This window comes from Cyprinus carpio, unplaced genomic scaffold (genome assembly GCF_018340385.1).
Source record: "Cyprinus carpio isolate SPL01 unplaced genomic scaffold, ASM1834038v1 S000000900, whole genome shotgun sequence".
Taxonomy (NCBI): Eukaryota; Metazoa; Chordata; class Actinopteri; order Cypriniformes; family Cyprinidae; genus Cyprinus; species Cyprinus carpio.
In genome coordinates, this window is record NW_024873624.1 from 10881 (window position 1) to 26655 (window position 15775).

Below are 15775 nucleotides of genomic sequence, written 5' to 3' on the forward strand. Positions count from 1 at the left end.
TATAGCTATTCATTGTAGGTCAATTTTATGTTTTATTTAGCCTATATTATATTGCGATGGTTATTTTCTGTCCTGTTCTGTTGTTTAGGTTATCTGTTCTGGGTCGGTTTCCTCGATGTAGCCTAGCATATCTGAAGCTCTTAAAAGCGCTCTCACGCAAGGTTGAGCAACCGTTAGCCGCAAATTCCTGCGCGGTTTCCCCTAAAAATGTAGGCTACTGAACTCAGAACGCGCAGAATGAGTCGCTGTCCACTACGACGTGCTGAAACCAGGCTGGCTATACTAACCTTATACTGAATCGTATTCTGTAACGCTTAACCTAACACCGCCATCTGTTGTGTAATAGGAATCAAGACAGGCATTAAAAAAAAAAAAAATTATATAATGACATTTTATATAGATAGATCATTGAGCTAACATTATAGGTAGAATGCTCTCCTATAGATCATTGGAACCGTATCCGGTCGGCAAAACAGCAAATTTCAGCGCTGTCTTCTGTTCCTCTTTTAGATAAAACCCAAAGTCTAAAGGCCCGTTCACACCAAGGACGATAACTATAAAGATAACGATAAGTTATATGAATGAATATGAACAAATATAATGTTTCACATCATATGGGCAAACTATATATCATTTGTATTTTGGTAGAGCGCTCCCCCCTACGGCAGCATTAAGGTATTACGTTGTGTATGACAGAGGTATTACAAGTATTACGGTAAGGAGTGTAAGGTCCGCCTTCAGAGATTCATTTACTTGTGATATCGGCGCTAAGCTCAGCAGCATCGTCTTCTTCATCATCACAGTACAAATGAAGAAGTATGGCTGCACACTACAAACATGTCCCCTTGTTTTAACCAGAGCCATGGTTAAAACACTTCCAAGCGGACAGAACACATTTTCACCATGAGGATCCACTGCAAGGTTGTGGCGATCGCGGTATGTTTCGGAGTTTTTCTACTTTTGTACTTTTTCGGGGGGAACGCTGCGGACGAGCCGCCACTGAAAGAAGTTGCGAAAGAAAAACATTTTCAGTCCTTCAATCATATCGAGGATATAGCACCGGCGAAAGAAGCGAAACAAACCAACAAAGAGCCACAAAAACCACCGAAACTAATCCGCAAAGAGCCGAAGTTGAGCAGCAGAGCAGGAGGGAATGTCATCGCAAAGACTCGGTAGGAAATTCTTCAAGTGCAACATCACGATCAACAACCAGTTTGATCAAAGCAGAATGTATAGTTATTTGTTCCAAGTTGTATTCTAGCTGTTTATAATATAATATAATATAATATAGATATATAATGCTGGTTTTCCTTCTAGTGAAGTTGATATTTAGGCGTCCTTTCAACTCCCTTCTGTGCACATGATCAGTGTTTTAGTTTCTCAAGGGCATTTGTGACCTCAATGTGATTTGCAAATCATTTGCAACACGATTTAATACCAATCCATAAATCACTGATCTTTTTCTTTTTGTCAACACAGCCAATCCAATCAGACATTGCTTTCAAAAGCCTGCTTTGGCAATGGAGACTTAGGCATGAATGTATTGCACTGATTCTGCAATCTTAATGTAACAAGAAGGAAACCATGCATGACACAATTTTTGCACTATCTACATCCAGAATACTATGCACTAATGTTTTAAATCTTACCAGAGACCAGTGTGCATTGCACGCATGCTGCAAAGCCGAGTCCAAGAGCCCCCTGTGTGCATCTCAGCCTCGATTATCTCAATTGTATTTTCATTATGGTTTTATTAAAAAGGTCACCTTGAATGCAGTTGTCCATTCCCAATGGGTCTCAACAGAGGACAAAATCAATGATTGGTTGTGCTGAGTGAATGTACACGCTCCCTTGTGAGTGGAGGATGGAGTAGTTTATTCATCAAGATGATCAGCCTTTTCCGAGACATAATTAAAAGGAGTTGTCACATCCATGCTTTAAGTGAACTGGAGATTGGTTTATTTGTGTCAGTATTTTTCTAGTGTAAAATCAATAATGTCAAGGTAGGCGAACTAGACAGATGTCTTTTTTAATAGTGTAAAATCAATCCTGCACTGAGGATGAGTTTAATATTCATTGCTTGTCTTCTTTCAGCAAGCATATGTTATCACCCTTCTGACAGCTTCACATAAATGCCACTAATTGCACTTGTGAGATATCTCAACCCTTTGACCCTCTTGTTGGGTTTCCAGCAGTGATCCGTCTTGATGTCCACACCCCTGTGACTGCTCTATGCTGATAAACCCACAATGCAAAGGGGCAACGCAGCCACAGGGAAATTAGTTAAACAGATCCACCATACAAACAGGAGAGTTGAGCGGGTGTTTTGGAAAACTATATACGTGTTTAATTCCTGGCTCCCTATCCATCTCCGCAGAGGAAGGAGGAGAGGCAAAACCGTCTTGTCTCGTATGACCTGTTGTTGTTTTATTTGGAAGTGATTAACTCTTCTGCACGTTTTTACTTTTTTAAGTGCATCCTCCAGACGTGCTTCCTGTCTCGCTGCTGCAAAACACACAAATGTGTCCCTGATGATACGTTTCATCACGTACAAAGGGCCCAGGGGGTCTGTTTTGTCCCCGAGGGCTCTAACAAATATAAAACTTTTGATCCCAATCTCTAATTTCTTCTTATTAGCTAAGGTTGTATTATAAAAAGAATAGATAACCACCAAGTGCAGATTCCTTTGTGTACTTAAAGGGATAGTTCACCCCGAAATGAAAATTCTGTCATTAATTGCTCACCCTCATGTCATTCCAAACCTGTAAAACCTTCATTTCATCTTCGGAACACAAATTAAGATATTTTTGATGAAATCCGAGAGCTTTCTGACACTGCAGAGACAGCAACACAACTGCAATGTTCCCAGAAATGTAGTAAGGACATCGGTAAAACAGGTTCCTGTGACATCAGTGGTTCAACTTCAATTTTTGCGAAGCTACGAGAATACTTTTTGTGTGCAAAGGAAAAAAAAAAAAAACATTTTATTCTACAATTCTTCTCCCTGAGTTACCATCTTCCGCCATTATGAGAGTACCACGACGTATGTACACACTTTCCCCAGAACGTAATCGACGTAATCAGCATTGTTTACATTCAGCATGCATGCTTTCTCCTGAATGTAAACAATGCTGATTGAAGTCATGTGATCATGGTGTACTTTATTTATTGCCTACTTTTAGCTTTTCACTTCTGGGGATTGTATTTAGGCTTAAATTCATGAAAGTTTTTAACTTTTTTTATAAACAAGTTACATAACATGTAAGAATCATATGGAAACAATATCACAATGGAACAATCTATTGGGTTTTTGTCGAGGGAACGACACTCTCAGGAAAAAAAGGTACAAAAGCTGTCACTGGGTTGGTACCTTTTCAAAAGGTACACTATTGTACCTTTTAGGTACTAATATTTACACTTTAGGTACTAATATGTACCTTTATGGTACCAATATGGACTCTTTAAGTACAAAGTTATACCTTTTGAAAAGGTAAAGCCCCAGTGACAACTTTTGTACCTTTTTTTTCTGAGAGTGCAGGGTGATGTGATCTTCCAAGTTGGCCAACAAAATCGAAATAATATTGGCCTTTATTGACTTTGATTGTGCAGACATTGTATGGGCATTTTTCTAAATATCTTATTTTATTCCATAGATCATAGAAAGTCATACAGGTTTGTAATGACTTGATGGTGAGTAAATGGTGACAGATTTTTTTCTTTTAATACAACTAAGTAAAATTACACTTGGGTAACAAAGGTGCAGCTGTACGTTAATGTTCCTTTCGCACCCTTTTGTAAAAGAACCTGCTTTACTGGAAAGGTGGGTGCTCATAACACCTCTCTTGTGTTTTGCCAAAACCACAAAACACCACTGCACACGTTTCTGCAGCACCTAAGAATAAGTGTCTACTAACTGTCAAACGAATAGCTCGATCTGTCATCTGTGATGCAGCTATGACTGGAGGCAACTGCCGCGTGGCAGCTACATTATATGAAGCCATAAACATGTCACGGAGGAAGACTAAGAACGCTCCATTTGTGTGTGTCTTTCTCTCTAGCCTCTTTATCACAGTTTCTACACGGAACACAGATATCTCTCCATTGTCACTCGTGCCTCTCAACATGTTGATTCCTCCCCTGCGATCTTTATCTTCTAGCCTGGAGCACTCTAACGTTTCACTTCAGGTTTTAAAGTCAGGGTGCCATGGAACAGCTGGCTCTGCCAGGACAAGCACGCAGACATTCTGAAGAGGGGAAAAGTGCTAAAAATTTGGACATAGTTTATGGAGTGCGCTGCATAGCTCTAGTCTAGAAAAAGCACTGACTGAATTCCATGCACGCAGCCTTGCAGGCCTGGATTGAATCAGCCATCATATTCATTCTAAATATGCTTTTTTGGATCTATTGTTGGTGATTTAGCCTTAAAGTGTTTTAGCCTTAAGATTTGTTAGCCTAAGATTAATTGAAATTATGCTGGACTTCATGCTGGATTGTGGGAAGTTTTGGTGGTTTGTGCATCGTGCACATTAAAGATCAGCTTTATGCCAGCTTATTCTAATTTTCTGTTCATGCCATGCTGTCCAGTGGGACAGATCATTGGATGAAAAACATTTGCTTGCCTCACAAAGTGGGAAGTTTTTATAAATACAGTTGTGAAGTTACTTTTTATTATTACATTTTTCAAAAAACAAACAAAAAAGTAAGGTTCCACCATGTACACAATAGAAATTCACAATCCTGTTTCATTTTCATTCATTTTTAGGTTGCTTTTAAATTGATTTCATATTGGTAGTCTGTTTCACTTGTCTGTGATCAGTTGTATTGCTTAACAAGGAATCATCAGTATCAGCCTTAAAATGGTTTTAGGAATTTCTGCTCAATAAGGAGTTCACTATTTAATCGCCTTCTCAGTGTCTAAATGTTTCCAGATGTGTCCACTCAGACTGCAAGAATTTTTATAAGCTCAGAGTCTGTGAACATTTCATGTTGATTAAAAATGGTACCAAGTTCAGTAGTGTTGGTCGCATGCTTCATGCATTATGATCAAAGCGTAAATGCCTCTCAGTGTTGGACAAATGACTGAAAAAATGAAAAGAATAAATTGTTTGATATCATTCAGTCAGACCATTGATGCAATTCCTGTTGTTTAATTTGCACTTCTGTAAACAAGGGAGGCTTTTTCCACAGGAAACCACAGCCATCAAAACAGATTCTAAAGTCTTTTGTGATACTAGTCAGAAAAATCAGAAAATGAACTTTCAGGTCTGAAAATATCCCTTCTTTCCTTTTGTCAAAAGTCCATGTTTTTCCTGTTCTTTATTTCACTTCATATCAAGGTCTGTGGTTCACTTGAGATAAGAGCAAGAGTGTTTGCACGTCCTTGGCTTAATGGAAGCTCTTTGATGTCTTTCTGAAAGGCTGTGTGCTTTTCTTGTGGTATGAATTTGTTTCCTCCACCAAAGCCTCGGATAAATGGAGGACTTTTTTCCCAGAGGTCGTCTCTTAGAGCTTACTTCCCTGGAGTGATGGAGACTCAACATGAATCACAAAAGCAAACACCACCCCAATAACAATTATGTTTTGGTGACTCAAGACAAGGTGAAACACCGGGTCATGACCAACAATAGCGTTACTCACCTACATGTTTAATGTCTCCTGTTGCCTTCAAAGTGTTAATTTCTTATGAGAAATAAAGACATAATGGTTCTACAGGTGACATCTTTAAATAATTTAAATTATATTTAATATTAGAGCTGAAACAACTAATCGATTTAATCGATTAAAATCGATTATTAAAATAGTTGTCAACTAATTTAGTAATCGATTCGTTGCTAAATAATTTTTATTTGCCGTAAGCGGTTCATTTCATGCATATTTTAAATCTGCGGTGACCAAAGTGTGGCAGGTAATGAGCCACCGGAGGTTTTACTCAGCCAGTACAGCAGGAGAAGCAGCGAATAGCCAATAGCTGGCCTCGTTTTATGTCACGTGCTTCCCGCACAGCGTCTCTGCAGCATTCAGCGTGATGGGTGAGGCAGGCGGCAGTGGAGTAAGCTCAAGAAAGAAAAAAAGAAAAAAGTGGAAGATAAAACTAATCGAACGAAGTCATCCAAAGTGTGGGAGCACTTTACTTTGAGTCTTCAAAAAAAGAAGAGTAACCTGTAAACTGCGGCTGTTTTCTGCGGCAGGAAACATATCCTCTAAAAAGAGCAAGCCTAAGCCCTGAACATTTGGACATGTTGACCTTTTTTTGCACTGCAATGCAAAGTTTTTCTTAAATAATGAGTGAATACTGTTCTGCCTCATTTCCCACAGGTAGTCGAATTCCTGTCAGTTCAGGCATAAGCTGTTTTGTTTAACATTTTATCGCTTTATTACATTTTTGAATTTTGCACTGTTAAAAGGACCACTACATATTTAAATCCGATGAAAATCACAGTGTGCAGACTTTTATTTGTGCAGATTCTGCAGTACAGTGTTGTTTGCAAGTGTTTATTCGTAAAAGCTGATAACATTGCTTTTTTAACAATTAACATTTAAAGCTTTGTCGTTTACCAGTTCATAATTCAGTCTTGCAGCATGACTGAATGAGAGAGGTTAATGTTTAAATGTATTTGAAATGCACTTTTTTTCTAAGTATTCACTGCTCTTTTTCACACAGCAGTTTTTTTTTGTGTGTGTCCAATTTTTTTTCTGGACAACCTTCTGATGGATTTTACTTTAAATTTTACTTTAAAATGTGAGTTCCATTCAGGTTTCATGCCATTGGCACTTTATTCGAAGGATTGTTTACAATTTCACACCATAAGCTATAAAGCTGTTCCCAGGGATAAGCTGTGTGTTTACAGGAAAAAATAAAATAAAATGCAATTTACTGCAATTTTATTCTGTTTTATTCTTATTCTTTGTGAAAATATGTTCTGAAAGATTCCTTAATAAGCTTTGTTCGGGATGTTAAAGTACTTTAGGAGCCCTAAGGACTGCCATGGTGAAAACATTACTTGAAACCTCCTTGTGAAATTTGCTAGAGTATGTATGGGTCAGTGTTTTGATTGCAGAAGAGTTTGACAAAGGATAACCATCACATAATAAAAACACAACTCCAGGTATGTTTTTGATGAGGATATGACAATGCAAAATGGTTAAAATCTCTAAAAAGTCTATGTTGAATGATAAAGACCCTTTGTTAATAATTTACTTGGGGAAAAAAAAATGGGCAAAACTAAAATATAAGTACATAAATCGATTCATCGATTAATCGTAAAAAGAATTGACCGATTAATCAATTAGCAAAATAATCGTTAGTTGCAGCCCTATTTAATATAAATAATTAGATATTTTATTTATTATTAAATTAAGTTCGCCCTTCTTGTGTGTTGCCATCAAGTTACTTGCAAGCTGGTCTGACTCTGACTCAGAATTGTTTACCCTTGAATCATTTAAATGAGGTTCTCAATGTGCCAGAGGAACCGTGTGCAGCATAAGGAATATTTCACCAGTGTGTTGTCTCATGGTTTGACCCAGCTGATTTGTACCAGATGTTTTTGTTGTTGATGTCACACTTTGGATGAGTTTTGATGGATTTAAGATTGTTTTGTTTTTTTACCTCTAGGCAGAAAAGTGAGGTGGGGCGGCCTGGGTCAAAGGTCACACAAGCAGAGGATGTCATGCACCTGGCAGTGGTGGCTTGTGGGAACCGTCTGGATGAAACGCTCAACATGGTGAAATCAGCACTGCTCTTCAGCATAAAGAAGATCAAATTTCACATCTTTGCAGAGGAGGACCTGGCCGAACAATTTGAAAAAGGGGTGAGAGCGTGTCCCATGATTCTTTCATCTTTTCTGTGGCTACCAGAGGTTTTTGATGTTGATGGGAATGTCTAGCAGACTGGTGACCTACATTTTTTTTTTTTTTAAACAGTGATTTGAGGATCTATACTTATCTAAGGGATATCTTTATTCTCAGAAAAGCAGTTCAGTGGGTAACTGGATTTTAGTTTCTACTGAAAAGAACATCTTGCTGGCTCTCCAGCTATTTAATCTCTGCAGTGGGCTATATTTTACCTCAGACAAAGCTTCATCCTCTAACTATGCAGCTCTCTTGGACCGAAAAAATCTGGCACAGATTTCAGGCATAATTTTGTGGATGATTGCTTCACTCTTTTCCTTTAAAATCTAGATGTAATATTCCAGTATAACTAATAGGGTTGTAAATATTTGCTTTGATAATGATTCAGTTTGATTACTTTTTTTCCAGGTTATTTATTATTATGGTACACAGTTTTTTTCAGTGCTTTGCTAAGGCAAACTCACAATTATTATCACTTATATTTGGGGTTATGGATCTTTTGCAAACCTCCAATAACAGCCAAATCACAGTTGCTCTTGTTCAGGTGATACTTTTATTTATTCATGTGATATAATTATTATTGTTTATAGTAATTCTAAACGATTATTTTGATGAATGTCTTTTTACACCTTTTGCACCCAAGGTTTCTTATTGTATTTAAACAGGCCTTTGACAAAAACCTTGAATGTCAATTTTATTGTACTAGTGGTTTGTGGTAACCCTTAGACAATGTCAGGCTAACCCTGAAAACCAGTCTGGTAAGAAAGGTAATGTGAGAAACCTCTGTGCATAAATCTATCGATCTCTTGCTCTTATCACATTATTTGGTTTCTAGTAGAGTGGACTTTGTTCACAGTCCTAATCATCTGCAGTGTTTCTCTCCACAGAGGGACTGTTATTGAAAATAACAGTACATTGTTTTTTTATGCTTAGACAGCCGATGCTTTTTGAGAAGTGCCCTCTGGCCTAGAACTGATCTTGATCTAGTCCTGCACCGTATTGCTGCAGATAAAGAAACTGAAGGCTTTGAAGAGCTATGGAGAAGGAATGCAATGTCATGTTTGTTATTCAAAAGATTTCCTCAATGTTTTTCTGCAGCCTTTCGGCAGTAGTTATTTGGCTGTCAGCAGGATATTATAAACCGGTAGTTCTTAACTGGTGGGTTATGACCTAAAAATGGATTGCAGGTCTGTTCTGATGGGGTCGTTGACGGCTGGAAAAAATAATGCTAAATGAGAATCCAACTGTATAATCATGGATGGTTAGAATCGGAAAAATACGATGATTTTTAACATTTCCTAAGAACAGGAAAAAAATGCTTTAAATGTGTTTTGTTGTTGACGTGCATCTAAACAAATTCAAAATTAAATTTAAAGTTACAATAAAATACTGTGAAGTTTACTGTCAATTGGTATTATGGCTAATAATAATAATGTATTATTTGTATTCATTTTTGCTATTTGTTTACCCAGTGTGTGTTTCATGTGTTAAACTGTTTAATGCTTTTTGAAAATATTTTCTGATACCAAATAAGTTTCCATATTGCTTGAACTTTGCAGTTTTTGGTGATATTAATACAAATCTTTATTTTTTTAGATTTGTATTAATATCACTTTATTTGGTGATATTAATACAAATCTTTATTCTATCAAATTTTTTATTTTTTTGGCATTGTGTACAACAGGGGTGTTCAATCCTGGTTCTGAATGGCCAACATCCTGCAAAGCTTAACTCCAACTTTCCTACCTGGAATATTGTAGTAATCCTGAAAACCTTCATTATTTTGGTTCAGGTGTGTTTAATTGAAGTCGGAGCTAAACTACTGTATGCAGCACATTGGCCATCATCGAGCAGGATTGGACACCCAATCCCTACAATAAGCAGTTTTAGTACTGTATTGTATTGTCTCTTAATGCCCAATGCATCTTTGGGACTCACCCATGCAACAAAAATGGCATTCTATAAATCACAGTTCTTACAAATATTAAAAAATGTTGCTTTTTTGAAGAAGAAGAAGAATTGGTATAGGTTTTTCCTCACAAACTTCTCTTTGCTGTCACCTGTAAGCAATAGATGTGTGCGGTTTACTGAAGCCTGACAGCCATGACATTGACTGATTCTTTCAATTTCCTCTCACAGTTCAGTCAGTGGCCTCAGACGGTGTCCTCCAGGTTCCACTACAGCATATATCCAATCACCTTCTCTGTGGGGAATGCAGACGAATGGAAGAAACTCTTCAAGCCATGTGCTGCCCAGAGGCTGTTTCTTCCTGTAGGTTCCTGCCACTGCTTAATGTTCTCTTTTCATTTGTTTGTGTTTTCCACCCTCTCCACACTGACTGTAACCAAGTATTTCCTCTGATATCAGGTTATCCTGAAGGACGTGGACTCACTGTTGTACGTGGACACAGATGTTCTTTTTCTCCGGCCTATGGATGACATCTGGAAGTTTCTGAAGGCTTTCAACAGCACTCAGCTAGCTGCCATGGCCCCAGAGCACGAGATCCCTAAGATCGGCTGGTATAGCCGCTTCGCAAGACACCCCTTTTATGGAGTCACAGGGGTCAATTCAGGAGTCATGCTAATGAACCTCACACGGATTCGTAGCACTCTGTTCAGGGTGAGGAACAATAGTATTGACTTGACATTTTTGCACTTTCATATGCTCAAACTATATATATATATATATATATATATAGATATATATATATATATATATAACCAATATGTTGCTGTTTAGCTCTGCTTTTGATGAAATTTCCAAAGTCCAAAATCCTAATCCACAAACACTAGAGATGCATGAAATATCAGTACAAGTTTTCAGCTAATATGAGATTTTTTTAATTTATTAAATTTCAGCCGATATTTTTACGTATCACTTACACTTAATTTTTAAAAACACTTATAATAAGTAACACCAAGAAATGTAATCTTTAGCAAATTTTAAAGGGGTCATATGATGCGATTTCAAGTTTTCCTTTGTCTTTGGAGTGTTACAATCTGTTTGTACAAATACAGTATAAGATCTGTAAAGTTGCAAAGACTTAAGTCCCAAACCCAAAGAGATGTTCTTTACTAAAGTTAAGACTCGTCCACACCTTCCTAAAAAACGCCTCACTTAAACACGCCCCCACATATCTACGTCACTGTGTTGGCCAATCAGAGCACATCACGTTTTTTTAGAATGATGAGCTTTGTAAAAATCGGCGCGTTTCAGAAAGGTGGGACAGAGAGGAGCAACAATAATGTACATTATGTGGAAACTAATGTTTTTTTAACCTTAAACTGCATAAACACATTGCATTACACCAAATACACAAAATAATGTTATTTTTAGCAGTCATATGACCCCTTTAAAATAAATATCTATTTTATACTATACCTCATGTTGTTGTTCTAGCAAATGACTGATTATAGTTTTTGTGCTTTATTTTTAATTTATTTAGACATAATACCAATTTAAATGTCTTCCATTTAATGGTTCTATAACTTAATTATAATCAGTATTAGCTAGAATTTTAATAATGATGCATCTCTTTTAAATATATATTTTTTCTTATATTTATACATTTAATTACAAATTATGTTTGTGAAAATTTTAGATTTTCACAGATTTTTGCTTAACTATTCTATATTTTTTGTGCTTGATTATTACTAGATTTTGAGTGTTTTTTTCTTGTGTGTTTTTTTTTTTTTTTGGTGGTGTGATGATTTTTTGTTGTTATGTCTTCTGAGGTTTCTTTGTGCATTTAAACCCTTTTAACCTCGGGCTGTTTTTAGTAGGCAGTGATGGAAGTCTACTGATTGCCATCCGTCGAGGAGCGGTGGGTGACAGCAGTCTGGATTAGCATATTTCTGTAACTCAGCTAGAAGTGTAATTTCCAACCCAAGCACATTTTCATAGCTGTCTGAGGGGACAAAAAGGAAATTTCTTCTGCTGAAAAAAACCTCAATTTCCATATCAACAGCTGTCTGAAAAGTGGCTGCCAGACTCACTGTTGAGGAAAATAACCTGCCACTATTGATTTTACAGAACAGCATGATCGCCAGCGGTCTGTCATGGGAAAATCTGCTTCACCCTCTCTATCAGAAATACAAGAACCACATCACATGGGGAGACCAAGACCTACTCAACATCATCTTCCACTACAATCCAGGTATAAGACATGCTTGATAATGATGTGTAATTTGACAACACTAGCAAAAAAGGACTATGGGAATGCAGTGGGTTCTTTTGGACATGTACCATATATACTATTAATACCATGTTTTTTGAAATGTGCCACAGTAATACCATGGTATTCTTTAAAATATCTTTGAAACATCTTGCAAATACAATAATAAGTATATATCTTTTTTTTTTTTTTAAATGTTCCATGGTATTTTCGTGAAACACTGTATCCTGTAAATAACCTAAAAAATTAAATAAAATAGGTATATTAAATACATCATAATACTTTTGTTCTACTATTAATAAACCGTTCAGAATACTTTGGCTTTGTACATGTACCATGACAATGCTGTGATCAAAAGGACATTCTGTGGTCAATATCAAAATATGCAGTATTATCATGTTTCTTGCAAATGTAACAGTGGTTATATGAAAATATCAGTACCGTTGATACTATTACTGAACCTTAAAAAAGTAAGAAACCAATTCTTACCCAGAAGTAAGGAAGTTTTTGAGTGCATCTTTGAAACTGGCATATAAACCTGTCCTACTTTCTTTTTTTTTGCTGTTTTGCACTCTAGAGTGTAATAGCAGTAGTCTAATTATTATTTTTTTTTTTTTTTTTTTTTTGCTGGAGGCTTAAATCCAATTTGAAAAGCTGTTTTTAACTTCAATTTGAAAAGCTGTTTTTTCCTTGTGAAGCCCTGCAGCTTTTTTTATCATGAACATCTTAACTAACCTTTCCAACTGTGATTGCTATTTCTAGTGCAGAGCCAGGTTCTATGTGTTTTGACCTGATATGTCACAGGAAACAGTGTTTTTTTTCTTTTTTTTTTTTTTTTTTTTTTTCTTTCTTTTTTTTTTTTTTCAGCTCCCCCCTTTATTTCTTTCCTGCTCTCAACTGAAAGTTGCTGATTTGTCTGGTGGTTTTTATAGAGATAAAGCCCTTTTGTGTCGGTAAATACTTCTGTTGACTGGGAAACAGGTGTGACAGATACTGGCAGGTGTGCAGTTTGCTTAAGATCTCTGAATGTGGTGAGACACTTGGCAAGCATAGTGTTTGTTTGATAACTCTAATGGAACGGTCCAAAAGACTAGACCAACCACCAACAAAAATGAAGATACACTAAGCGCATGTGTTTGCATGGGTATGTTATCTGCAGTTTGGATAAAATGTTGAATATTTGTCTTTGTGTCTGCAGAGTGTCTGTACATATTCCCATGCCAGTGGAACTACAGGCCAGATCACTGCATGTATGGAAGCAACTGCAAGGCTGCGGAGGAGGAGGGGGTGTCCATTCTTCATGGTAACCGTGGTGTGTACCATGATGAGAAGCAGCCTGCCTTCAGGGTGGTGTATGATGCCATACATGAGGTGGTGAGCTGCCACTGTCTCTTCAGGAGACTACTGTATGATATAAGTAATAGAATGGCTGTTAGACTAGTAATAATAGGTTGCCAATTTTACAATGTGAAGGTGGCACAGAAGTGCTTCTGAAGTGGCACTTAGGTGGTTTTACCCAGACTGTTTAATGCTGCGTAGATGTGGCATAAATGCATTTCCATAGCAAGTATAACTGTATACTTTGATATTAGGGTCTGGGGCGGGTCAGAGCAGGCTTCATTTAATCTGACTTTATGTAGAATTGCACCTTTACACTGAATTTTGATCAGGCACAGAGCAGCCTAAACTCTGCTGTGTAAAAAACACCTTATGTTATGCATTGTAGCATTAAAAATGTGACTCAATGGGAAGGTTTTTTTTTTTTTTTTTTTTTTTTTTTTTCAAATGTTGTTGATTTGATGCTCAAGAAATTTTTCTTATTATCCATGTTGACAGCATACAACACAGTTGTATTCTGTTTTAATATATTTTAAAATGTAATTTATTTCTTTGAAGCAAAGCTGTATTTTCAGCATCATTACTTCAGTGTCACATGATCCTTCAGAAATTATTCTAATATGCTGATGTTATAATCAGTGTTGGGAAACGGTTATGCTGCTTAATATTTTTTGGGACCTGTGGTACTTTTTTTTTTTTCAGGATTTTTTGATGAAAACAAAATTTAAAAAGAACAGCATTTATTTAAAATAGAAATTTTGTGTTGCAATATACACTATTTAAACGTTGGGTGGGTCAGTACATTTTTTTCTTTCTGTTTTTTAAAGAAATTAATACTTTTATTTCAGCAACGATGTGTTAAATGGATAAAAGGTGATAGTAAAGACTTGCATTGTTAGAACATAAATTCAATTTTGAATAAATGCTGTTCTTCTTCTTAACTTTTATTCATCAAGAATCAAATAAAATATTCACAGGTTTCAACACTGATAGCGACAGTTTCATATTAGAATGATTTCTGAAGGATCAAGTGACACTGAAGACTGGAGTAATGGCTGATGAAAATTCAGTTGTGCCATCACAGGAATAAATTACATTTCAAAATATATTAAAATAGAAAACAAAATTAGAAATTGTAATATTTCCCAAGATTACTGTTTTTTTTTTTTTTTTTTTTTTTTTTTTTTTTTTTTTGATCAAATAAATACAGCCTTGATGAGCCTGAGAAACTCCATTAAAAACATTAAATCTTTCTGATCCCAAACTTTTGAACAGCACTACACTCTGCTGTTCAGAATTCAGTCATATATGAAATGTGGACCTTGTTCATATTGTGCCTCAAACAAACAAACCAAAGCAGTTTCATGAAACACTTTGAAATGTAAATGTATTTCATCCTTCTCTTTCAGTATCCTTTTGAGGAGAACTTGTTCCAGACTTTTATTTTAAACCCTCTTCAGATAAGTTTCCTAGACACAGTTAACACCCTTTGTGGAAGGATACCACAAGTGTTCCTCAAACAAATCGAGAAGACCATGAGGGCTGTCTTATGAAAAAAAAGTGGTGCGCCGTTGTCCGACTGCCACGTGAGTAATGAGCCTCTACTGAGTTTCGGTATCACAAGGAAGAATCTCTGCCCGCTGCTTGGATCAGAGTGAACTGGTGTTTCTTTTTTTCATCGAAGACGAGCAATGCCAGAGGCAAAAGCTACAGTATCAGTGGTTCATTAGGCACAGTATGAGCTTCATGAGCCAGAGGAGTTGGAGATTCAAGTTGGGAACAATTTTCTTTTGAGCTGGGATGGAAACAGCAATGCAGGATGAATGCAACCCTAGCGAAACCATCAAAACTCGTGAGAGAGAGTAGTGAACAAACGCATGAGTGTCTCCAACTGTGGGTAACCAACCACTTGAATGTTCCTGAGAGACTCGTTGGCAAAGCTGTTTTTTAGCCAATCCAAAAATATGGATTCAGAGCTGTTTATTTTACAACTGTGTTTGTACCAGATTTTTCACGCATCTAGGTCATATGTCTTGTATTACGCAATTGAGAGCATTTGTGTCTCACTTATCTAATTCTTATATTTAAGTGGCTGCAATCACCATTTGTTTGTGCATTCTGCGCTTAATAGCATGAGATAAGGCCTTGATTTCGAGCCACAAAAATGAAAGTAGCATGCAGAAAACAACCAAAGAGAAACTAGCCTTGTAGCGCTTATAAGAAGATGTACATGTCACGTTTTAAGCACCAGCCCTAATTGGTGGATGTTCACACTGTTTACATTGAAGATGACTTGCTAGTAAAAACAGGGGGCTATTGTGTAAGGTGTCATTGGGATTTGAATTTTAATATATTAGAAGAATTTCACGAGAAAACTTTTGGCCTTTTGGAATTACAAAATTTAAATCTGTTGTC

The 15775-nt window shown here is 36.6% G+C and overlaps 1 protein-coding gene across 1 annotated transcript; it reads left to right on the forward strand.

The window, feature by feature from the left end:
* Window positions 1-704: 704 nt before the first annotated feature.
* Window positions 705-14913, forward strand: LOC109106826 (glucoside xylosyltransferase 2-like). Its single transcript, XM_042753975.1, has 7 exons — window positions 705-1172; window positions 7613-7808; window positions 9988-10119; window positions 10216-10467; window positions 11881-12004; window positions 13221-13393; window positions 14770-14913. Exons 1-7 carry the CDS (start codon window positions 904-906, stop codon window positions 14911-14913), a joined length of 1290 nt encoding a protein of 429 aa, XP_042609909.1. The 5' UTR covers window positions 705-903.
* The last annotated feature ends 862 nt before the right edge of the window (window positions 14914-15775 follow it).